Source organism: Pagrus major, chromosome 10 (genome assembly GCF_040436345.1).
Source record: "Pagrus major chromosome 10, Pma_NU_1.0".
NCBI lineage: Eukaryota > Metazoa > Chordata > Actinopteri > Spariformes > Sparidae > Pagrus > Pagrus major.
In genome coordinates, this window is record NC_133224.1 from 17,148,727 (window position 1) to 17,176,195 (window position 27,469).

The 27,469-nt window shown below is 42.0% G+C and overlaps 1 protein-coding gene across 1 annotated transcript in view; it reads right to left on the reverse strand.

Moving 5' to 3' along the window:
- Positions 1-27,469, reverse strand: part of sorcs2 (sortilin-related VPS10 domain containing receptor 2) — a 357,654-nt gene that overhangs the window by 201,270 nt on the left and 128,915 nt on the right. The window contains exon 3 of the mRNA XM_073474430.1: positions 6,550-6,649. Within this exon, the coding sequence (XP_073330531.1) occupies positions 6,550-6,649 (100 nt within the window). The remainder of the gene's footprint in view (positions 1-6,549; positions 6,650-27,469) is intronic.

Genomic DNA, 27,469 nt, shown 5'->3' on the forward strand with positions numbered 1-27,469 from the left:
CATATAAAGTGGCAAATTTGAATGCTAATGCTCTATAATAACCTTAGATTATTAACAGCGGCCCACTTTTTATTATATACTCAATACATTTTAAAAACATTTAACCAGAGTGTGACTGATTATGTTGACCTCAAAGAGCTGAATATGAATCACCAGTCCTCCCACTAAAGATTCTCTGGTGTCATTTAAAAAAACATTCTGGCTCTCGCAGGCCCTGTCAAATTAAAAACAGTCCACTCATGGAGCAGAAAACACTTCCCTGCTCATCAAAATCGCCTCTTCAGTCTGACATCGGGCAGTAAGTCACAGGCAGCACTCCCCGAGGGGATGCCATGCGGTCTAGTGGCCGAGGACATAATGGAGAACAGCAGCTCAGACGGTGGTTTGCCTTTGATGCCCTCTAAGCTTGATGGCACTTGCCGCCCTGCTGCCTAGGGGAAGAGATGTCGTGGAAGTGTTCTAAGCCACTGATGAGTTGTGTTGACGCTATGTTCAGGAGGTGCAGGAATATTTTTTTCAGAGTGCATATCTTTAAAAATAGCATCAGATTTGGATAAGCCATTAATATGCCAAGAAATGTGTTCAAAATACACGGGAGACCACTGGTTTGTTTTCATTTGTTTGGATAGCTTATACTGTATGCCTGAAATGATCCTAGAAAAACACATTTCTGTACTTTTTTTCTATTCATCCTTTGCTAGATGCCTCAAGTCGGATTGCTACATAGAGGCAAAAATCAAGAAGTTCAAACACTCTCTTTCAGAAGTCATGAAGATGCTGATTCACATCAGAAAGCATACAGCAAAATTGTGGACTAGAATGTATTACTTGTCACTTGATCTCTGGTTTGAGTTATTTTGTCCTGTTCTGATGAGAGAGGTCTTTATGACAATTATTGATTGAGAGGAGAGGGAGAGACAAAGAGAGTGAGCAAAAGTTGATGTGCTGCATTATAATGTGAAACTCCTTTGTTGAGATAGTGACTGACAGACTGATAACAAGTGTATTGGTATTTTAATTCCCTTAAACGTAACATCATAACATCATTTGCTCAGTACTAACTTTACTTTAACATGATAACTTAATGTCCAGTCTGTTATTGGTTGACTTCAATGAAAAGTAGCCCTATACAGTATAAGCATTGTTTTCTAGGTTAGGCTCGGCAACTACCTGCAACAAACCTATCACACTATGATGCGTCTTGCTTTATAATGTGTTGTGATCTTTCAATCCAGTCCAGTCTCACGGCAAAGCATGTACTAGACCCTCCAGTCCATTAGAGGATAGTGTGTGAGTGTGACGGTGTGCATCACCTCTGCATGACCAACCACCATCGCTGATGAAAATCTATCTGACATGACTCGGGCAGAAATGTTCAAAGAGGAGGTAATGTTTTTATGTTTTATTCACTCTCTGACGCTACCGGATGTTATAGCGACAAGTGACCAAATGAAACACAATTGTTGGAAAAATTTGGGATAATGCAAGTACACAACTCAACAACATACACCGATCATAAGGTTCCCCTTGTGCAGCCAAAACAGCTCTGACCTGTCAAGACATAAGACCTTAAGACCTCTGAGGGTGTCCTGTGGTGTCTGGCACCAGGGCGTTTTATAGTGGATCCTCTGGGTCCTGTATGTTGGGGGGTGGGGCCTCCATGGATCAGACCTGCTCCAGTACGTCTTACAGATACTCAATCAGATTGGGATCTGGGGAATTTGGAGGCCCGGTCAACACCTCGGGCCCTTTATTGTGTTCCTCGAGCTGTTCCTGAGCAGTGTTTGCGGTGTGTCAGGGCACATTGTCATGCTGGGGGGCCACTGCCATTGGGTAGTGTTGTTGTGATGAGGGGGTGTACTTGGTCAACAACAGTGTTTGGATGGGTGGTAAGTCATGAATGAATGCCAGCACCCAAGGGTTCCCAGCAGAACATCGCATTGTGATGAGATGATCAATGTTAAATGACTACAGGCCTGTGGCCCTGACGTCTATGGTCATGAAGTCCTTTGAGAGACTGGTGTTGAGCCACCTGAAGGACATCACAGGCCCCCTGCTGGACCCCCTGCAGTTTGCATACCAGGCAGCGGATGATGCAATCAACATGGGACTGCACTACACCCTGCAACACCTCGACTCCCCAGGGACATATGCTAGGATCCTGTTTGTGGACTTCAGCTCGGCGTTCAACACCATCATCCCAGACATCCTCCACTCCAAACTCACCCAGCTCACCATCCCAGCCTCCACCTGTCAGTGGATCACAAACTTCCTGACAGACAGGAGGCAGCAGGTGAGGCTGGGGAAAATCACATCCAGCACCCGGTCAGTCAGCACAGGTGCCCCCCAGGGATGTGTGCTCTCCCCACTGCTCTTCTCCCTATACACCAACGACTGCACCTCGAGAGACCCATCTGTCAAACTCCTGAAGTTTACAGACGACAAAACGGTCGTCGGCCTCATCCGGGACGGTGACGAGTCTGCTTACAGATGGGAGGTGGAACAGCTGGCCCTCTGGTGTGGTCAGAACAATTTGGAGCTGAACACGCTCAAAACTGTGGAGATGACAGTGGACTTCAGGTGTAGCCCCCCTACACTGCCCCCCATCACCATTTTCTATAACTCCGTGTCTGCTGTGAAAACCTTCAGGTTTCTGGGATCTGCCATCAAAGTGGACTCCCAACGTAGACTCCATAATCAAAAAGGCCCAGCAGAGGATGTACTTCCTGCGTGAGCTCAGGAAGTTCAACCTGCCCCAGGAGCTGCTGATCCAGTTCTACACGGCAATAGTCCAGTCTGTTCTCTCCACCTCCATCATCGTCTGGTTTGGATCAGCCACCAAACAAGACAGGAACAGACTGACACGGACAATCAGGACTGCAGAAAAAATCATTGGTGCTAAACTGCCCACCATCCAGGCCCTATACTCATCCAGAGTCAGGAAACGGGCAGGAAACATCTCTGCAGACCCATCACACCCTGGACACAATCAGAACACTGTACGCCAAAACGACCAGACACAAGAACAGTTTCTTCCCCCAGGCCGTCACACTGATGAACACTTGATCAGTCACCCAGTGTCAGTAACCCCCTGACTCCAAAATCATCCACTCACAGTCTTTACATTTACAGACTAAATTGCACTTTATATGTACATAAATCCTCACTGTAAATAATATATATATATATATATATATATATATATATATATATATATATATATATATATATATATATACATAAATATGTATTTATAATAGACCGGACCTCTGAACACTTTTTTTTTTTTTTTTAACTTGCTGTTCTTTGTTGTTCTTGTTCTTTTTGTTTATGTTTATGTTTATGTCTATGTACATCGGGTGCTAAGAAAAAAACAAAGTCAATTTCCTTGTATGTGTTTCACATACTTGGCCAATAAAGCTGATTCTGATTCTGATTCTGGTTATTCACGTCACCTGTCAGTGGTTTTAATGTTGTGGCTGATCGGTGTATATAACAGGTCATTTTTAGACATTTAATTGCAGAATTCTTACATATTATATCTTTAAGGTTAGGGTAGAGTCACGGTCATACTTGTAACGTTGACTGGAAATGGAAGCCAACATGGTCTCCGGTGTTATTGACCCCCTGTTTGCTTTACCAATCCATCCGCCCTGACCTCCCCCTGACTTTGATCGACTGAGTCTGGCAGATTCTGTCATTTTTCTTGGAAGGACAGTCTCTTCAAGTCGCCACTGAGGGGAGCTTTAATTCTAAAACCTCTGATTCACTGAATGACATTGAAGATTTTGTTAAAGCAAAGCAATTGAAACACTGCAAACAGAGGTCTAACCTTAATTCTACGATGGCTGGCAGCAGATAAGCGTCATTAGAAAAGAAGCTTTTTTTGGTCTGAAATCACTTTTAGCATATACCTGAACCTTCATTTTCAAGAATCACTCAGCTCAGCACTCAGCAAGAAAAGGTCTTGTGCAAACACTTGCCCAGCTGACAGCCCTCTAGAGACAACTATTACAGAAAATTGCTGAGGGAGCGCACACTGAGCCTCCGGTCTCAAAGTTTATTTACAACTCCACTGGCGTTTAAGTGTGTCAAGGGTCCTTGGGAGCCCTCTCCTGCAAAGGGTCTTGAGCAGATCTTTAATGGAGCCCTCAATGATGCAATGGAGAGAGAAAGGGAGGGTGACATTGTCTCTGTCTGAAGACTCACCTCTCTCTAATTGCCTCAAGTCCTATTGATTACCTGAGGCCCCTCACACCTTTTCTGTGTGATCCCTTCACACTGTGTGTAATCCCCTCACAGAGCTTACAGACCCACCCGGTTGCGGTTTTCTGATGTGATTAGCAGTATTGATCAAAGTGTGCCTATGTGTGTGTGTTGTGCTCACCTAACGGACGTGATCGCTCATAATTTGGACGCTGAAAAGAAGGAAGTAAACACATGGCTGCATACTGATGTTTAGTTAGAAGGATCAAAGTGTTTGATGATCAACTCCGCACGCCAAGTCCAAACAAGCCTACACACACATAGCCTGCATCCGCAGCCTTTCACACAAGAACACACACCTACTCTTGCAGCAACATCGATCCCGGTGAGCGGGCAGCGAACCTGAGCTTCCATCACTCCCCTCCTGCCAGGCCTGGAGGTGTGTTTAAGCAGCAGTTTGATCCCCAGCTCATATTACCAGACATCCTACTGTTACAACACACACCATCACCACCAGTCACTCTCTCCACCCTTTCTCGCTTTCTATCTGTCTCTCTTTGTGTCCCTAAGGGAAATTAAGATGACTCCATTCCCATGCAATTAAATGTTCTCATACCGTCTGGCCCTCTACTATTTCTTGTGTGTGTGTGTGTGTGTGTGAAGAGGATGAGATGGCAGATCCAGCGCAGGCGTTTGTAGTGAGGGATGGAAAGTGAGAAAAAGTGACTACATCTAATCTCCCTCTATCTCTTCATCGATTAGAAGAACCTTGGACCCCGGCGATAACGCCTGCCAATTAGACAGGCCGCCACAGTTGGCAATCCAGTCGTATCTCGGTTTAAGTCACCTACTGTACCTCTTGGCTCTGGTTTTCAGCTTATCGTCTGCCTGCTTTTTGAAATTCACTGGAGTTCTGAAGCTGCCCGTGGACTCAATAACTGGAACGTGTGTAGGAGTGGTGCAAGAGTGCAGAAATACCAAAAGATTGGGAAAAAGTGGAGGCAACTTAAGCATTTGTTTGAACATCATTTATAATAATACAGATTTAGAATCTATATGCAATTATAGCATCTTTCTAATTATGTGTGATGGATTTTGTTTGGTCTTTTTCAAGGGAAAATTGGTGCATTCAATGTGTTGCTTTCAGCCCAGTCATTTTCAGCGTCCCTGGGTCGAAGCCATTGAATGTAGGAGGATATCCTGTGTCTTCCTGTCACAGTGTCTCTTTCAGCCCACTATCTCTAGTTATTTGCTCATCTTGGATGACTGACTACAGCACATGATTTTCATCGAAAGCTAAGGTTCAGTGTTAATGTAGGAAGCAGGACATAGTGTTTTTTATGTGGCAAAGCAGGTCTTGAGGTCTGGGCGTTGGATTGGCACATAACACTTTAACGCAGCACAATGGAGGTTGTATCTTGGCGCAATCCTTCTTGCTTGCTCTTGTTTTTAACCATAACCTCAGTCTTCCCCTATTTTCAAGTGTTTGAAGGCCATGCTCAGATGGCAAAAAAGCTGACGGCTAGTGCCGACATAGTGGGAAACACTGCAAAAATCCAGGGTCACAAGCACTCACAGACGGCCTGATGAGTCAGGACCCTGACCCTAACATTAGGGAAGTACAATGCTAAATTGCTGGTGTTCCTCATTGAAGTTCCCTAACCTTAACCATAAACTTACCCTAGTCTACTTGGTACAGACATACCTTAACCTGAACCTTAACTGTACAGTAGTTTTAAGTGCTGTATCGCCACTGGACTTGCTGCACACAGATAGTGAGAGAAGTAATTTACCAAAAGTGTTGGCATAGGATGTTAGAAAATGTTTCCATGGAATCAAAAGCCCTACCTGGCAAGAAGTTGTTTTTGTTTATTTGATGCTTCCAGTTTGGGGCAACAAAATCATACATTTTTAAACCCTACATAAAGCGGCTTTAATTAGTTCAAAAATGTCAGTTCATTCCAGTCACAGTAAAACCTAGTTGTGGATATGGATGAAATTAAAAGTGGATTTTACTCTGATAATACAATATTCTTATTATCAGTGGATGTTTTTCCCCAGTGCTTGGGTGTCTTTTCTAATTTTAACCAGCCATTTGTCTGTACTTTCAGTAGATCACTCTCTCAAATCACACATCTTTAACTAGATGTCTTGTAATTCTTACCCAGCTTGCCAGTGTAAATATTCATTTAGGCTTCCAGCTTGCTCTTTCAACAACACACTGGAGCAAAGCATTTTAATTTCCTCCAAAACTGACAGTTTCAGAGGAGCAACACTAGCGTAGATTTCAGCGAGCTCATGGGAAATAAAATGTTCTGCTCGTTAACGGATAGATCCTCCTACCTTTTTCTTGTTGGTGGGGCAGATGTAGAAGCTGGTCACAACGATGGTAGTCCCTGGCATCAGGTTAAGTTTGGTGTAGGTGGTGCCATAGTCCGTAGACCTGAAGGCAGACAAAAATGAGGACAAGGATACTTTTAAGAACATTTTTGTGGTCATTTCCTTTTGTAATGGTCTCTTGAACCGCACAGTATCAAAAGCAAAAGACATTATGGTAATGATTTGGAGAATAGGACTTCTAAAAATGCTGCTGTGCCCACAATATGTTGATAGCTCATTAAATCTTATAACTTTCCCTGGTTCCATTTCACCAAAATACTTCTTATCCTGCATATTAAAACAACAGCTGCTCCATGAAAAACCTTTGCATCGACAGGAGAAGATTAAATCTGCCAAAAGCTTTGGAAAAAGCTGACCTGCTTATTCTCTGAAACTGCCCTTTAGGCGCTATATCAGCTCTCTCTTCATCATATTACCACTTTGTCGTCCAAAGCCTGAGCCCAGTGACAAATACGAAATGGCTGGACAACCTGTCATTGCCGCGACGATGCAAAAACACCCCCGGGCTACCAATGAAGTACCGGCCAATCCCCAAATCTGGCAGCTTTAAGAGCAGGTACGGAGCGCTCTGTGTGGCTGAGATTGATAGCTAGCTGCTGTATTGTTTTTCCAGTCTGGCTCAGTCACACCCACTGAGCAGAGTGAAGGTGATTGTTTGTGACAGGTTTTGAAAAACGGCAAGGGTTTCAGCATGGCAAGGCTGGAGAGAGGTGACCGCTTATGGATAATTAATGTTTCAAATTCCTGTCAGGAACATACAAAGGAAAGACTAATACAGGAAACATTCTCCTCAAGCATGGAAGGTTAATGCAGCAAATACTGATTATGACGGATTAAGAAATTGAATTTAACTGAGCAGTAAATACAGAATAAGAATGCAAATATGAAATCTACGGTATTTATATTTGCTTTCTCTGGTGTGCAGCTCTGTAGGGCTAATTTCGAAAGCAATCCAAAGCACACAGGAAAAAGAGATCCTGCAGCATTTAGCCGAGGCTTGAAGGTTCAACAGGAGGCAGCCAGGAAGAAGAGGTCTTGATGAAAGAGAATGATGAGCTAGCACGTCAGCCTGGTTAAGGATGAGAGGATTTACTCTTTCGCGCAGTGGGGCATCAACCACTGACAGACACACACACAATGAGACACGTACACACCCAAGGCCCTGCCAAGCCTTTCGGCAATCAGCTCTCCCAGAGTGCTCCGGTACAGCTGGAGAAAATGGAGTGGCATAGCAGGGGTGAGCTATTTCTCCGCGGTGAGCTGGCAAGTGTTTTCATCTTCCTCTCCGGCCTGTGTGTGGTGTTTAACCCGGGATCACTTGGAGGACATGGACAGATCTAGTGCTGATGGCTGTGTTAGCAGCCAGAGCTCAGTGCTTATCTCAAAACCCCACTTGTGGATGGAGTACAGGCCTACTGGGCCTGATGTGTAGGGGTCCACTGAGTGGCTGGATCATCAGGGTGTAAGTGAAAAAACCACACTGATTAGGTAGGATGATGATAAACATTTCTTAATTTTGAGTGTGGATTCATGGCTTTTGTATTCTCATTGATTTGTGCACTTCAATGCACACACACTGGCTTGTCTCACTGGCATGTGTCTGCTCCACTTACTGTCTTCATCAGCAGTATGTTTTATAAAGTTGCCCAAAAAACATATTTTTTTTTCACCTGTGATTCAGTTTTAATAACAACAGGTGAGGTGTTGGAGGAAGCTTGTCGTTGATAAAGTTGCCTATTGAAACCAACAGGGGACTGAATGACATTGCAACGACCAGATGCACTTGCACATTTGTAAACCAAATAAAGTCTATATGAGGGAAGCACTGGTGTATAAAGTTGTTATGAGACATCGAGCATTCATTTGGCATCATGTCTGTGACCTGTGCATATGAGTCTGACATTTGCCGTTGTCTTAGCTCTGTTTTGGTCACTACCAACTTTTAAATTAAAAAAATATCTGGCTGTTTTGCTGCTATGTTCTCCTATGTTCACCAGCTAGTTGCTAAATTTTCTGTCTGTTGTTTGGTACTTGGCAGGTGGTCTACATGCAGACTGTGTCTAAAATATAGTCTTAGTCTAAAAAGTATAATGAAGTGTGTAAGTTTTTGAATAAGGTAAAAAAAACGTATCATTTCACCAAGACTCTTTGGCAAACGCACAACACAGTCTATGTATACAGTATGTGCATCCACTGTACTGCTGTTCATTTTTGGAAAAAACAGTGTTAATCTCTGTTTAACACAGACGGCTGCAAAGCCTTCTCCCTATTACACATTCATGGTCCTTCATTAGCAGGAGTGTAATGAGCAGCCAGGGCTGGGGTGGGCCTTATGCCCAGAAACACATCGCAACATCTGGACGCTGACTGTTCACACTTCATGCCCTGTGTTTCAGTCCCCATTACCCCTCACTACTAAGTGTCTGTTACCATAGAGGCTGTTTCTTTACATCAATCTGATTTTAAAGACCTGAGCTGGGGGACAATTTTGGTCAAATGATGGAAAAAAGAGGCTAGAGACACATTGGGATTTTTTCATGTCAGCTTTCGTAAAAATATTCAAACATATTCAAACCAAATGATGCATATGAGTCATAACCTGTGCTTGCTGTAGATGGATTACTCTGTCATAATTGTTAATCTGTATTAATCTATATTCTGCAAGTTTTTACAAAGGGGTTTGTTCATTTGTTATTCCACTTCTGATTTAAGTAACATTTTATTCATAAGAACATGGCGCAAATGTTCTGATTTATGAAGTGATGAAAGTTAAATGCAAATCAGTGCATGTTCTCTACAAAATGCAACATTTGCACATTCAAACATATAATTTCAGAAAACTTATAATACAAAAATAATTGTCTTTTATGTAAGTAATGAGCTGGAGAGGCATCTTGGTGATATCTAATAGTTAAAAATGTTACCCCATTCAACTGTTGCATCTCCTATGGAAGCCCATTTCTGCATGTTACAGAAAAAAATTATTTGAAAAGCTTGATGAAATGGTAAATCATAATTATGAGATAACAATTAAAAACTTTTTGTCTCATCATTTAGACTTTTTAACTCATAATTATGAGTGTTATGAGGGCTATGGGCCTCCACAGCACCCCTTAAGGAGGTTTTTGTGTTTTTTAATCTTTGTTTCTCTCAGCAAGGTGACTAAAGGTGACTAATTAGGAAATATGAGGTAATTAGGAAATATGATTCAAGTAGAATCGGCTTGAGTATATTTTTCAAAAACCTTGCCTACTGGTTGGATTATTACATTAAGGATTGAGGATACTCACATGAATGAAGAAAAGTTAAGGACATTGAAAAATGTTGCCAAGCAAAGGGGAGGAGTCACAGGGCAATGCAAAGACATTGCGCAACTAATAAGGCTAATTTGGGGGGTTGGGTGGTGGTTGCTGTGGAAAGTCAAGAGTCTCGGCACCTTATGTGGTAAGAATAATGATGTTGAGTTAATAGGAGAGCTCATTTTGTACTGTCTGCCACCCAGACCTTTGGATTAAGAAGCTATCGTAGATTAATGAGGAATAATTACTTTGAAACAGAGTGGCGAGCTGATGAGAGGGGAGATGGCGGAGCACAGGGAGGAGGAGAAGGGGTGAAGCGTTGTGACTAAAATGTAATCTGTTAAACTCAATGTAGCCCTCAATCCGAGCAAAATTACATATTAGCAGAAAAGCAGGGCATCATGGTGCACGTACAAACAAAACATGACCATCGATATTACCCTTCAGTGTGTACAAAGGGGTGTTTCATTTATATGTGTCAATGCCAGTCAATTCAGGACAATAAATCCCAGAATCTTACCCTCAAACATCGTAATCAGGACGGTGGATGGAGAAACATTCAATTCTGATACACAAAAGCTTAACAATTTGCCACAGACACAGGCCATTTGGTGAAGGCCACACAGCAGAAATAATAACAGTGAAAGGACATAAACTAGTAGAATACTGAGGTACAAAAGGAGAGTGGAATTACAAGAGATAGGAAAGGGGAGAGGACGGCAGACATGGAAGTGTCTGTGAGAGTGGATGTGACAGAGACAGACACTGCGGGTGAAATTGTATTTTCCTTGATGCGCTTGAGAAAACAGAGAATGTGGAAGCACTTTGGGGCAGGGACAGGTGCTGATTCAGATTTAATGTCCTAATATGTCAAGGTTGCTACCAGTGCTTGACGTCCCAGGGAAGACAAATCGAGAGGGTCGGTGATACAAGAGATATAGGACGGGCGGGGATGAGAACGGATATGAATTTCTGATAAATCAACCAAAAGATCTTCAACATGCGGTGTGTTATGATTGAGATGTGACAGACAGAAGTGGATCCTTCACTGTGCTTCCATGTCAAGAGGTATCTAATGCTCTGAAATAGTTTCAAATGTCTGTTGCTGTGTTAAAGACAAGCCAGGGGACATATTCAGAAGTCGGATATGTCTTGACATGCCGAAGGTCGCTGCTGGGAGCTCAACGTTGAGGCAGACAGATGCTGTCAGTCTGAGTCAGGCACAGGCAGCCAGACGGCCTGACTGTTAGGTTTGATGAGGCTTATCAGTGATTGGCTTACATACAGATGTCCCAGGGTGCCCAACCAGCAATTGGGGGGCAGTTGGGAAGGAAGCCAGAGTCCCCCGACAAGACAGAGGATTGAGCCATATCTGCCTGTGGAGAAAGTGTCAGAGCTTTCGATCATCTATGCGACATGCTGCACTGCCTAAGACATACAAGGCTGAGAAAATCTGCAATGCATTACAATGCCGCCCCTCTGCTGACAAGAGTGATGAAGCATGAGGCAAATTTGCTTTCTTGCCAGGGTATCCTTCACCAGGGTAATTAAAGAATTTGTGCCAAATTTTGTCCAGAGCAGGTTAAAGCTTAGGTCATGAACGATCATAACGATCTGAGCCCGCCTATCTTTCTTTTTGAAAGAGCAGGGAATTAGCAGGAGAGGGGAGCGTTTGATTTATGACAGCAATGACTTGTGTTAAAAAATACTGCTGAGAGATGGCTGGCATTAGCGTTAAAGCTGATTTAGAGTGGTTAAAAGCGAGGCATCATAAAAACCACCTGACGGACCGCACTTACAACGAGTGCGGTCACATCATTTTGTGCTTCAGAAAGGTAAATGTGCAAAATATAGTTTCATGACGCAGCTCTGCGATGCTGGGACTATGAACCTAGGAGGTATGATGGTAAAAAAGAATGGTGGATGCTCCCATCTGCTTCACACATGGACAGGTCATCAGTGCTGACCTCTTTCTGGCTCGCATTTCCCTTTAAAAATGACCATTCTACTTGACTGCACCTGTTCTTTGTAACAGATCAGGCAACTCCGCTGTGCCATCTATCTGTTTATTTTCCCTACTTTTTGCAGCATTGCAATAGTTATGGATGATAAAGCCCAGGGAGTCTCAGGTGTACCCTGGACAACGGGTTTATGACCATCTGCTCTGGCCTGATTGTGTCAAAGCCTGGCTTTATTGACTGCAGAATGGAATGGAGAATGATATAGGGTGGCTTCCAGCGGTCTACCACATCTTGCCAACAGACAGGGTGCAGGAGGGATGTGAAGCAACTGTTCGAATATGCCTGTGGGAATGATGACCTTGCTACTGCAATGCTTCTACTGTCCATTCTAGACATTAGTGGCCTTGTTGTGAACTGGTTGTGACAGTCTCAAACACAGACAGAAAGATTTTAACACTCAGTCTGTCAGTGTGAATGCTCCTCAGCTGTGAATGCCTCCAGAAAATGGCAGCAAAAAGACAACCAGTGAACTTCACTTTGGCTTCGGAATGACAGTAGTAGAGGTGTCAAACACACTGGTCACAACTCATGAAAAGACAACTAGAACTACTTTCTACCAAATAGTCCAAATGTCAACTTCTGACAGTCGTCTGTGGTTTATCCAAAGTAACAGGGGCAATATGGCAATATGAAAAGAAATGCAATTGTTGATTTATTTGAATGTTTTTAGCTAATGTAGTTTGCTTCAAGAATGAAGGTATGTTCCCTTATATTGTATTGGGGTGAAGGCAGTAATCTCAAAGATGCAGTAGATATCTCAAAACCATCCATCCCTCCATCTAGATGTGCCTGAAAAACCTCTACTGGGTAGCGTTAAGGATGCACATGGATCAGACGCCTAAACCATCTAAAGGGGCTATATTTGTGGGCCGTTCAATAAGATGAAGCAGTGATTCTTCTCAAAGCTCCTTCAGGATGTCTGAGCTACTCATCCTATCTCTAAAGGCCCAGTAACAACAAACAGACAACAAAGAACTAGCAGCGACAAAGACCAACTGTTGCGTCGCCTCACGCCACCTGTGTCTCGGCCAAAAAGCTGCACTTGAACACACTGCAAAGACCCTAACCCTAACCCTTTTACGTTCCGTGCATGCGTGAGAGGAAATAAATAATCAAAAGCCACCAATAAGGGCTGACTATTGCCAACTAGTGCCAATGGTGTTGGACACACTGCAACAACTAGGGCACCAGATGCTCTGTGACGGTCCCTGTAAAGAACCTTATCTCTGATGCTTGTTTCCATAGTTTATTTTTTTTTGGGTGGCAACCCAAAGCTCATGATCTGTGAACTATCCGCATTGCTAGATACCACACAGGGTTATTGAGAGAATATCTGTTTTTTGTATTTGCATTAACTAATGCTTTTTACCGGACAACCTCTCCGGTGCAGTACTGTGAATATTAAAGTCCAAGGATTGTTCATCAGCATTCTCATTCCTCTCCGTCACTTCCTGATCAACTACAGAGCACACTATGGATTTTAAGTCCTGCCTCTGCCTTGGCACCACTTTATCAGAGTGCCATTTTGCAGTAGCAGAGGGCCTTTAAGGCACCTTCATGTGTAATTCAGCAGAGAGGACTTGGAAGATAATGCACTGTATTGTCCTGTACAGTAAAGGGTGGAGTAGACACTTGTAGAAGTGGATCTGATCAGATCTGACAGTCATGGATGCTGTTACATAAAGAGGTGCATCCTGTAACATATTTGCTTATGCTGCAATCGCTCATACTGTATGATGAGAGTAAATTAGCGTATTTGCATTAGAATCACAATACCTGGCAGCAGAGGGTGGGAAGATGTGGGCTACACTTCTGTTCAGCTTAGTCACTGATGCCTCAGCAGCAATTGGCAAATTGCATCTGGAAGTGCCTCCTACACTGGAAGTAGTCTGAGCGGGCAGTTAGCCAGGATACAGTGATTCATGCTCGGTGAGGGCACTTCACAGTTGCGGATAGACTCTTGAAGTGCACAAAACCACTGGAGCATAGCTATCAGTAGCAGAGAGCTGCTGCCATTTGAGAAGCTGCCTATGGTAGTCCCCTGGCAGTTTGTTTTGCATCTATTTTTTCTATTTCTACGAGAAACTGACATAATATTATACATTCATTAATCCACAGAAAGGAAAAAAGGGTGAGGTATGGTATTGAAATTCATTAGGTAGCTTTCATTAAGGTCACTGTCGTATTTTACCATTGGCCTCTTCTCTCTGAGCCTCCAGGTGAATCACTGGCCCCGTCCTGTCAGCTTTGATGACAATTTGTTTGGATCCTTTTGACAAGAACCACTGAATAAAAGAACGATAAAAAGACATATGGAGGTTGCCGTGGCCTCCAGGTCTCCCTCTATGGACTACAGTCAGCCGGCTTATATCAACACAGGCTGTGTTTGCACTTGGTAAGAGGCACTCAGTCAAAGCCCTGTTCTTCCAATGTCCTCACTTCGCTGCTGTCATTTATTTTGTGCTTCACACCTTCCTAACAATCCATCACAGACATAATGCTTGATAAATTACTCACTTGCAGTACAGTGCAGTGCTGAGACTCGGGGTCTAGAGATCAATGTCAGCAAATACAAGTTAGCATCCTGCATACAAATCATTGAGGAAGTTTCTCTGAAGTGCAGGAATGGTTTTGCTACTAAGACAAGTAAAAAGGACATGTATGTGTGTGTGTGCGTGTGTATATATAACGCTGTATTACCAAGAGAAATAACCAAACTCCCTGGATCCCATCAACAAAACTTTATGACTCTCCCAGCGAGCATAATTAGCAAAAATATAAACAGAAATCGGTACAGACTAAAAGAGAGGAGAATGCAATCTTCCTGTAAACACGCAGGATCTCTGAATGTACAAAAAAAGAGAGATATGGATATCATAATAATCACTATCAGGTTGTAATGTTGTCTAAATTCCAAAAAAAGGGTTATTCCAGTGTTTTAATGCAAGGCCAGCTGCCCTGGCCTACTTCTGTGTGACCTCCGTGTTTAAGTACCCAAAGCACTTAAACCAGTGTGACAAAAACACTGTAACGAATGCCAGGGCAGTTGGGTGGCGGAACTGATTACTATAAAAACTATGGAGTCCCCAAAGTAAACATCCAGTGAACAGGTTGAAAAGCAAGAAAGGCGTCTATAGAGAGTTGATGAGGGTGAATCATGAACTCCCTCAAATCTAGAAGAACGCCTGGGGCCTAAAAACTGGTAAGAAACAAACAAGCAAACAAATTGGGGGTAAGGAAAGAAATCAGAGAAAGGGTTTACGTGCGCTGCTGCCTTAAAAGGCAAGACAGAGAATGAGCTGTGAAAGGCAGGGAATAATGACAGGTTTGTTTTCTCTATTCGTTAGGGTCTGTAGGGTCTAGGGCTGACAAAAATACTTCGAAGCATCAACCGCTGCCTTGATAATCAATGTAACATTGTAGTGTAGCCAATAGTTCACACGAGAAGACCATAGGACACATAGGACAAGTCTGAATCATGGCAGACATCTGGAAGTAGTGGAAATGAAGTTCGTCGACACATTGAAGTGTATTTAATGGACTCACAGACCACCTCTGTCTACAACGCTGCCTTTGCCTGAACAAGTACATTGTCACAACCTCTTTCACCATCGCCATGTTTGTTGTCGTCGGAAACTCTTGACCCTTGAACCTCTGTCTACTGGATGAATTGCTTAACATGAAGGACACATGGAAGTATGTGGGCAGCTAGGGTTACTGTACATCGTTCAAGATGGATGTATCTATTTTTATACGTAAAGGGGGCATAAATGATCCTTAATACGGTCCTTCGAGTATGGGGCTGTGACTGCAAGTTTAATAGCTTGTGGTGCCCCTCCCCACCACCACCACCAGCACCACTGGATGTCGAAGCTTCTAGTATTCATGGGCAATTCCCACTGAAGCTTCAAAGCCCCAAAAATGGTATTTGGGACAGCACTTGTCGGGTCAACTGCATCATGGATGGAATCTAATTATCCTCCAGTCTATTTGGACCAGGTCAGAGTGTCCCTCAGGTTTGGTTAGGTGAAGGCACAAAAAGGACTTGGTTAGGGTTAGGACAAGATCATGTTTGGGTTGAATGAAATCAGGACTTTGTTAAGAATGGGGGGAAGATTATGCTTACAAGAAACACTGACTTGTAAACAGTAAACAAACAGCAATCTTCACTGTTAAAATGTGATGTTTTTTGGTCTCATCAATACAACAGTGATTCACCGCAGTTCATCTGTCACAAAAAACATGTACATGAACTGTAATTTAAGTTTTTATTTATATATATATATATTATATATATTATATTTATAAGTCCAGGACTTTTACACCACAATCCAGGGTTTGCATACAATCTATGGTTGGGTTTAGGCATCAAATGCATTTTGGTTAAGATTAGGAAAAGATTGTGATTTTGTCATATGTTAACAAAATTACTGACAAAATTTAAAGTCAGATTCATGTACATAGATGCATTTTTTTTATTTTAAACTTGAGTGTCACAAAAAAAGTGGACAATTCATGCCCATGTATATGAATACACGAATAGATTACATTTCGTCAGTATATGATGTAATGCATTCTGGGTTGACGCTGAAACTGAAATCTTCTGAAACTGATTTTTTTTAGACTGATATATTTTAATTTTGGGTTCAGTTTCAGTCTGACTGCAAATAGATATTTTACACAGTTACCAGAAGGGTAGTCTTTAATTATCTTCCTCTGCTCTGCACTCTGTCCAAGGGCTACTGTTCCCGCCTCAAGTCTTTGTCACACACATACAGTATAAACCCCTGTCAGAAACCTGTTTAAGCATATAGTATATGGTCAACAAATCAGGCTTCTCATACAGATATCTTGCTGTGGTTTCACATTCAAATAATGTGAGATAACGACTGAATGTGAGCAATGTTTATAGTAGTGTTGAGCATAGAAGTTCCACTTATCTTCCCCCTCTTCACCTCACTCTCTCCTGAATGAGATTAAACACTTATTACAGGCTTCTCCTCAGTCATCCTGTTCTAATGTGGTTAAGCTCTGATTCAAACACTTCTGCTGGCTGGACTGGGCTCAGCGGAGACACCAAAGGGACCATAAAGTACCCCCCACCTTCGCCCATCCACTTCTCTGCTGACACCCACACGCTGCCCTCCGTGCACCCATGTCCCAGCTGAATAGAAGGAGGAAGGGCAGTAAATGGGGACATTTATCTAGATGACACCCCCATCAGCATCCCCAAGGGACATGCTCCCTGTGAAAGCCCCACTATCCCAGACTTCACATGAAACGTTACTGTTTGTGTGCAGTTGGATCTGCGAGGTTTGAATCAGATCTTGTGTTTTTTGTGCAAAGAGAAGAAGAGGGTGTTATATGAGCAGATAAAAAGGAGCAAATCCTCCGACTGAACTTGGCTGTGAATCCTTAAACAGACGACCATGTTCGCAGCCAGATCAGCAGAGCCTCTCCTCTCTCCGCTCAATCAGTCTCTTCTACAAACGGTCCCATCACCCTCTCTACACTTTGTTTTGTTTCTCCATAACCACACTGAGGCGCAGAGGCACAACAGAGGCAGCACAAAGACAAAAAGAATGCTCTCCAGTTTAATTGCCTTCGCTTGAAATTTAAAAAGAATGTTTTTTTTGTTTTTTTTTTATTATTTCCTCAGGCGTTTGGAAAATACTCATCACTCTCGACCCAAAAAGCCAATTACTGATCTCATCTATGTGATTAAAGAGAGACAAAGTGCTCACATATTAGAGGTATTACCCAGAAATTCGGCAATTAGACTGCTGTGGGAAAAGATTAGGTTTCACTGTTTTTGCTTTCTGCTGTTTGCATCCTTGAAGAATGTTAAACTGCTTGGACCTTTCTGACTCACTTGCAGTTTTATTTTTTAGGATCATGCTTTGATTGAAAAATATTCTCAATCAATAAGTTAGCACATGCATTTTTTTGTTTCATGAAATGGGACTTTGACATGCAGTAAGTAATTTGTGCCACTAGGGGTCTCTTCATTAAAACATTTAAAAAAAGACCTAATTAGCGATTAATAAGGGTAGTAGTTGTCTTCACTGTTACACAACCACCATTGCTGATGAAAATCCATCGGACGTGACTCAGGCATAAGTGTTTGCAATCAAGGTGATGTATTAAAGTTGGACTTGGTGGACTCACTCTGATTGTCTACCGAAAGTTACAGCGATGGGCGACCAAATGAAATGCATCATTACCTTGAACAAAAGTTAATGTAAGCTGAATGAATGTTTGCCACCTGAAAAATAAGAAATAGCCTCTGTGTTGTGTTCAAAGTGTCATCGTGCTGAGGTTTGTAAATGACAAACAGGACATATAGCCCCAGCACAGATAGTAGGTCCATCATTTATCAGCAGTTATCACTTAATATCACTATATCTATTTATTTTTAGACTATATTTTCACTAAAAGTACTTGAAAGCATCATGTCAATTGACACAACTGAACCCAACCCAAAACTGGACATCATAAGTACATTTTTGTCCGAACCTGGCCCGGCCCATCAGGTACAAAAGGGTCATGACAGGTTTTGGTTGGGTACACATGCCCCTGCTATATTGCTTATGTTTCAAGCTCCAAAAAGACACTTAGAGCTACATACCTGCATCTCCCACGATGCAGCCAGTAGCTCGTTTTTGTCAAATCTTCCATGGCAGCTTAACACATTATTATTTCAAACCCTGTGTCCTCTGTTTGTAACTCTACCCATCTGTTTTGTAGTCTTCAAGCCTGAGTTGAGCCCAAATTTGTAGTTCTCAAGCCAAAATTAAGTGAACCCAAATGACATCATCAGTTTTATTATGTCAGACTTGACAAAGCTCCACCAGAGCCTCAGATGACATTAAACAACAGTTTCTCGGGCTGATTATTGCTATGCTGATATTCTATTTAACAAGACATGACAGTATTTGTGCACAATGTAGAATAGTAAAAAAAATGACATCCTTAAAAGCCATATTATACTGTAAGTATAGTCTTGTTCCTCCTTCATAGCATAGTTAGCATCTAAACTTAAGTGCACCTTGATTTTTTTCATCTTTTCCCTATTGCCATTGTGTATTTAGTGAGAAGGAGCCATCACAAGAGGACAGGCAGGTCCCGTGTGGTGAATAGCTTTGTCTGCTATCCATGCTAATGCACTGTCACAGCCACAACGTATTAGCATTAGTCTAACAGTGAATAAATGGTGCACCAAGTGCAGGCTGCAAATTCTCATATCTACCAAAGAGAGAGATGGTTTCGTTTCTTCCTTTTGTGACTAATGGGCCAAACAAAGTATGCATTGTCTTGTCAGGATAAGGAACAGATCCTTGTGGTGGAACATAAACTACTGCATCACAGTCAGGTAAAGCTTCACATAATGTTCCACACTTCTTCATCCACTTGATACAATAAAATGTGACTAATCTAAAATCTAGATTTGAGAGCTGTGTTGCATGACGGCATCGATAATCAGCACAGAATACATTTGTCTGATCTTTTTCATGTGTTTCGTTCAAAAAAATAAAACCAGCGTATGCCAACACCCAATCATGACTCTAACTGCTGAACTGATTTTTTCCGCTGATGACGACTGATTTACCCGTTCCACCACTTTACAAATAGTGATTTCTGTTTGAAGAGACACTGAATACGTCTTGGGAACATTGTTTATTTGTGTTTGGTTTTGGGAACCAACCCATGAATGCTATGTTGCAGTTGTGGCACTTCTGATTGATTTGAAGCCTGCATGATCTTTGTCTTTGTGCTGCAGAGTTCAGTTTGTGCGACTTAACAGTGACTGTTTAACAACCTCCAAGAGACAGTCTTTCTGCAAATTGTGCTTCGAAACAAATAACGAAGTGGTATCTTTTTAACTGTATTGCAAAAGAAAAATATCTTTCATTAGCTTTACTGATTTCCTTTTTGCCTGATTATTAACAGCTTAAGCAGCTCACTCTGCTTGCAAAATAATGGGTAAACTTAATGTTACTACAAACCATTTTGTTTTTACCTTGTCACTTTTTGGATTGTGTGGTTTCAGCTCCAGTGTCAGGGAGAAAAGACTGTTGGACTTATTTTCTGCCACTTTATTTTATCCAGCTGTTAAATTTGAATGTTAACATTAGCTTATTGGTTATCAAATACGCCGTTTTATCATGAGATATGCTCCGATGTCCCTGCAAAGTTTCACTCTCCATTGTCTTTTCAGTTGCTGATCAATTGAGAGGTGGTGAAATGATAACAATTGTACGCTTTCCTACGTTCATATAACTTGCAACCTGGAACACAGCAGCAGCATATTATCCCAGCATTTGAGCTTCCCACCCTGAGCGTGACGAATATGGCCACAATGTGAAAATGATCTATTGTTTGTGGAGTTACAACAGCAGAATAAGTAAAAGCGTTCTTGGTTCCTTAAGTACAACATTGCCATGCAGAAGGACTTCAGACTTGATTCTTTAACTAGAAGATGGATCGATAGTGGTCCTTACAGAACAACAGAGGTTAATTAAACTGAACTGGTTTGAATTTCCATTCATCACCTGATGTGCCCCTTAGGGTACTGACTTCAAAGACCAACAGCTACCCCCTCTTGCTAACCATGGCTTAATGCTGGGAACACGTTCTCCAACTGCCGTGGGGCATCTCACAGTAGTCCATATACAGGCCAACATGCAGCTTCGCTGGTAATGATCAAGAGAAAATATAAAGACAATAGCATGAAGGGAAAGGTGCCTTTGATGTGCTGTCAGACTGTACTGTATGTTGACCAGAGACCCTTCACTTATAAGGTCAGAGACAAACTCAGTCACATTATTTATTCATTCATTCATCAAACCAATGACAAAACATTTGTGGTCATTTGGTCTGTTTATGAAATCTGGTTTGGATGATTTTGTGGCAATTACTATCAAATGCAGGGAACAACTCCTGTCTCCTATATTTCCCCACTCTTTGTCCCCATTACCCCCTTTCTTTTTTAATCTCACCACTTCTACCTTTGACCCCAGAGGGAGAAGCCTGCCAGGATTGTCAGACGCCCACACGTGCCTGGGTGTCAAAGGTGAGGCCTCATGGGAGGGGGGCTGATGTCAACGTCAGGCAAACTGAAGACAAACCAATTTGTCACAGTAATGGACTCTGACAAGACACCGAGACTAATCAGCCACTACTGATTGCTGTTAGTTTGACTGTCGATAAGTCTGGAGTTATAGACTTTTGATAAATTCATGGGTGGTGGTGGTGGTAGGCCTACTACATGCTAAGAACTTAACCCTGACATCACTTTCTAGAGAACTTGTTTCTAAAGAGTTTCTGATTTTCAGGAGTTCTCTGGACTTAGTAGCTTTGTCATATTCAGCATAAGAAGCTAAATGAATTATGATGTTCGAGGAACAACACCAACACGATGATATCAGATTGTGCTTCTGCCCATTTGAATAGTTAGATAAGATATGAAAGGCTATAGATAGATGAGAAGATCAATACCAATTTCATCTCTGTGTTATGTATCGAGCTGGAGTCAGGACATGTTAGCCTAGAGAGAGTAAAAATATACATAGACCTTACTCCATCAACACATTTAAAGTTCACTAACTAACATGTTGGAGGTTGTTTGTTTTGCCTGTAATGTAAAAGCACCAATTTGTGGTTTTGCATGAACTAGTTAATAACTAGCAGATGCAACCAGACACCGTGCCTGCACAGCCTCCGACTATCAGGACCTATACCACAACCGTGCTCATTGACCATATCTCGCAACCCGCCATAGTTCCAACACATAAACCCAAAAGTTACAGACTGTCTGTTTTTCATTCGTGTTCATGTACATGAAGTTCAAACATATAAAAGATGGCTTTTGGAGGAGGCATTTGTGTTTTTTTTTCATTTTGTTGATGTTTTGATGAAGATGTTTACCCTGTTTCCAGTCTTATGCTAACCGAGGCTAACCATGTCCAGACTCCAGCTCTGTGCTTAAAATGAGACTATGATACCTTAGCATAACTGAAACGACAAATACTAAAACATTATGTAACAGTAGAACAAGAACAATGGTCACCAGGACAGTGAACACACTCAGTGATGTGAACTGAATGAAGCTTAGCCTACATTAGCCACCATAAGCTTCTGGTTACACCAGACAAAGGAAGGCCATATGACCAAAATCCCAGAGCGTACTGGATTCAAAAAGACTTCTTTTGTCTGTCATCCCTTTCCAAAATGTTGAATTGTTCCAAAACCAAATTTCACCAACTGCCCACACAAACACAGACTCACACCAAACGACAGCATCAGCAACAGATGTGGATATTTTAGTCCATCAAAAGCTACAATGGTGGCAGAAAACTTGAGCCGAATAAGAACACAAACAGTCTGCATTTGTTCTTGTACTGGATGCATTTTAGTTTGCATCCTGCGTAGAGATAGATGAGACACGCGCACACACACAGACACACAGACACACAGACACAGACACAGACACACACACACACACACACACACACACACACACACACACACACACACACACAGAGGAGCAAACAGTTTCCCAGGGGGCGCACAAGCACACTGTGGTGTCTTCACATCTCCTAATCATCAGTCACCCCCTTAAGACACACACCCACAGACCCCCGCACACACATCAGGCTGTACACAGTACATTGGCTCAGCTGGGTTTAGCTGTTCAACAGTATGTTCACAATCAGACACTATCTAGATATCTGTTCAATGACCAATCGTATACCACACTGTTCTTAGTATTGTGATGCATCCAACATCCAACACAGATATCTATAATTGGAGTTTGCAGCAGTACAACTATCTCAGGCTATAAAAGCTAGCATGCATCACCGTGAAGGACATCCACCTCTTAATAAATAAAATGCAACGGAGATGGCTCTTAAATGTCTAAATGCCACACTGCAATGAACGTGTTTACAGGCCTATAAAGCAATCCTAACTCCCGGGGTAATCTTTATTGCAGCCGCCTGCCTTCAGTGAGAGCACATTGTGTGGTTCTCAGTGTGCAATCCACTAACCTCTACTATTAATATCTCTGCTGAGCGTGGAGGAAGGGGAGGCATCATTAAAACGGTGCTGGAAGAGTTTGACCCAAAGGTAGAAGGGGTGCTGGTGGTGGCAGGAGCCTCAGAGCGGAAAAAAATGGATTTTATATATGTGTGTGAAAGAAAGTAATTGTAGCGCAGTGAGATTGGTGAGGCCGGGCTCATCCACATGTCAAGGCACCTCTTGTGTGGGAAGCAAAAAGCAAAGTCTTACTGTATATCATTTACTTTATTGTGACATACGAGGTTCTGACGCAAGGCTTTCCTCATTCTCATGCAACAGTGACGCCGATTTTTTTATTTTTAAAGAAGCCCAGCCTTGAAATACAGTATGTGGGTAAGTATTTCTGGTACAGTGTTTTATCGACTACCTCCATTGTTTGTAAGAACCTTGGCATGCAACACCGTTTTGCTGTGAAGCTCCAGAAATGTTTTGTGGACTTCAAAACATCACCTGACGTTCCATCTGCATTAATGGATAGATAATGCCTTCATTTTAAGTTTTAGAAAAAAAAAAGATTTATATCAGTGTTTTCTGATCTGCCACCTGGATGGTTAAGGTTTGGCGGTGTGGTGGTAACTTGGAGAAGGTTACAGAAAGATTTTGGTCACGTTTAAATGAGACTCACTTGGACAGCTGGTAGGAGACAGGATGCAAACAGCAGTCTCCGTTGTTAGAGTCAGAAATTTTCTCCGCCCAACAGTCCACCCCGACCTAATTACTGGGGGCTGCCTCGCAGGAAATCATTAAAAATACAAATGACACTGCTAGACAACTCAGACTTTGTTACTGAAAAGAAATGCTACCAGTACAGTCTGATAATGTAAAGGCTGCAGCTGGATAATATAGGATGAATAATGAACATGACTATGCATATGAAGAGGAAAAATACATATATTATCCAACAGTGAGTCAAAAGACTGGAACGTCCTTAATGATGGTGGATACCTGTCAGTTTGAGGAGTAGATAAAATGACTATTATCTGACCACCATTAGGAAGTGTAGACATTTGAACCGTGACCAAAAATATTGTTTTACTGGTGAGGACACTTCAATTCCCTTTATTCAGGTTAGAGAAGGGACGAGGCTTCCTGAGGGAGGACTGAAGGAGTGTATTCTGTGCAGATGTTTTTAATGAATGAATAGGAGACATAGATAGTGATATAGTTGGAGCAGATGAGCAATGAAACATTGATATTTATAGGAGACAGATAAGAGTACCATGTGTCAAAAGCTGTGAGCTCTAAAACTAAAGTGTTGTGAGTCATAGCTGCTGAGACAAGAGAAGGCCTGTAGCGACCATTGAGGACACCGAGGTCATGTCCTCTGTGGTCTTTATTAAAAATGCTAATATATAAAATTCCCAAAATGTTAAATTAAAGCGGCCAGTTGCTGAAACTGCTTAGCTGTGTGGTTTGTTTTCAATCATTTTGTCATCACCGTCTCGCCAGCAGAACTGAAGAGCTCCACATGTGCAACTTGTTACACAGCGTAGTGTATGTAACCATTTGTGAATGCACAGTCCTCTCATTCACTCTGTGTGCGAGTGCCGAGGGGCTGCACCTGACTTACACACTGAAAACAAGTAATGAGGCTACAGGTTACAGTACACCACAGGGACAGAAGCAGAGGGGGCACCTGCCTTCAACTTCTGAGCACACAAATTACTGATCTCATTTAAAGCGTGTTTTTCTGCGCACAGAGACAGTTGGGAGCATTCTGCTCTGACATTTTCAAAAATATTCACGGTAGAAAATAAATTATAACAGCAGCAGCTTTGAATGAACAACCAGTCTACCTGCTGCAGTCACACCGTCTGTTATCTAATACTCCAAAAGTGGCCCGTGCTAGACTTCCTGGAAGATCACATCAGGACAAAAAAATATGTCGACAGAGATATGAGACACAAGTCGGTCTTTACTGGGTCACAGGCTGCTAAAGATTTTGTAATGACGAGATTTTCCAATTCCTTTTGCTCTCCTTCATGCATCCGAATCTCTGCAGACAGGAAACGAGGCACAGATGGAGAGCTGTCTGTCCAGTGATTATTACAAAAATGTTACGGTGACCTCATTTATTACTATTTCATCGATCAATAATGAGAAATACTTCTGCTTTATGGAATGACCGTCTTTGAACAGAGGAGGTGGCCTAAGACATTACTTATTATCACCCACCTACAATGCTGTACTGAGTTCCCTCCCCAGACAGCTTAACAACCATTCACACCTGGGCTCACCTAGCCCCAGCAACCTGCATGAAGGCCGGTGGGACCGACGACCCACAAGTGGCCCTTGACTTCTACTATATATTGTATCACAAATAATAATTACATTTACACTATGTTCTTTTTTTAAAGGACATATTTGATTGGTTTATACTTAATTTAAAGACATATTAGGCCTTTGTATCTTTGTACCAACAATTTTATATAACAGCTACCCCACACCCAGGCATTAAAAAAACAACACAGAACAGTATGGTAACAGCCAGAAGGCTTCAGTAACTCAGGTAAGCAGTGTTGCTATCTCCAAAAGCAACAGCCACTGTAGTTTAGCTCCTCAGCTCAGTTTGTTTGACAGTGCAATAAGAAACTGAACTGAAAAAAAGTGATTTCAAAATTGTTCATATTTGTCACTTGTCTTCTGCTGAATTCTAGCTCAATTTTCCTCCGTGTGTTGGCACTGACGTTTTTACACTGAAGTAATTTTAACCCTCAAAATGCATTGAAATGCCTAGATTCAGACTGCAGTCTTAGCAGGGCTAAGACACATGACCTCAGTATTTCTAAAATCCTGGCTATGAACTCTGAAGTTAAATCTGACGGGTCATAAGTGACTAAGGAAAAACAAGACATTCTGTAAAACTAAACTACTTCAATGACTTTTCTTTCATTTGTGTGTTTTTCTTGTGATTAAGTGGATATGTTCACTTCTTCAAGGCTCCCTCACATTTAACAATCTGTTAGGGGAAATCCTTATTTGCTTAATTAACTTGTGTCTGCACAGACAACCACCAATCCAGTTACTAATTTGACAGATTAGTCTATAGACTAGTTAGGCTAAAGACTTTATTTACAACATTCCAGCTGTTGTTGTTGTTGCTCTCTCATGCCTGTTGTCTTTCAGCCATAAACACATTTGTGTGTGTAATTTGCTTTCAGTCTCAGTGGTGAAATCAATCAATGTATTGCCAAGCAGTAACAGCTGTGACACTGGTCGGGCATTAAATTATTTCTACACGTCATGACAAATTCTCAGCAGCATCTGGATCAGAAATAACAAATTTACAAGTTAAAAAGCGAAAAATACAGAAATAATGACAAAGAAAACATTTTATATAAATGCCTTATGTCATGCATTTACTTCTTCTTCCAGCCTGTACCTTTACTTGTAAATAGCTGTTTGTTTTAACTGTGATTTTTCACATACATTTAGCTAAGGAGCTAGCTTATTCCCATCTGCAGTCCCCTGGCAGGGAAACACAAACACTTACGCATTAATAACACCAAGCAAAGGTGCCTGATGCTACATTTTGGAATGAGAGCAGGGTTTATCACAAGGTGATAAAAACAGGTGGGTGAGTTGATGATGTCATGATGTCACCCTGAGCCCCATGTCAGGTTAATCACAGTGGATATATGTTTAAAGTGCATGTGTGAATTTAAGGAAAAACACATTTCACGTTCTGTTATGTAATGACAAAAACAAGAACAAAACGTCCAATAAAAGTGCCAGCTATTTTTTATGCTCTTCTTGTTTCCATTCCAAGAAACTTCTGCCAAGTTCCTCTGTCTTAAAAAATGGGATTGTTAAGAGCAGAGAAACCTGGAAGAGTCAGCTAAACTTTGAAAGTTCAGGACTCTCTCAAGCCACTCCGTCAAAACAGATGAACAAAAACTGACTGACAACACCGACCTCAACTGCCCTGTCGCTGGAGCTGGCCAGCTGAAAGAAATGTTCATAGTTTCTTACATTCCACGAGCTCTTTTAGCTTTTTTAGTTCAATAAATAAATACATAAACAACTCTGGTAAATGCCATAATCGTATAAACACAAGCAAAGAAGTGGTCACAGTCTGAAAAGGCTACCCCGTGACAGTTAGGCCTACTCCTCGCTGCTGTAGTTGTGTGCTTCCTGCTAACATTAGCCGCTGAATGAGTCAGTTGCTGCCGCTGCGGCTCTGTTCTTTAACTCAGGGGCTGTTAGCTTTGTGCTAGTTGGTTAGCTGCTGAACGAGAGGCTCATAGACTGTGTAACTTGAGCATCGTTTGTCATCGCTAACAGTATCCAGCTGGGAAAACCTGGGATTTTTGTGCTGGTGTTAACACGGAGTGTTTTAATAGGAAATCAACCAGATGTTATGTTGTTGTTTTGACTTTCCGTCCACTCCGTGCTGAATACGGCTGAATTGATGCACCATGCTCCGGCATCCTGCAGAATTAGAAGCCTTGCGTCTCTGCTACG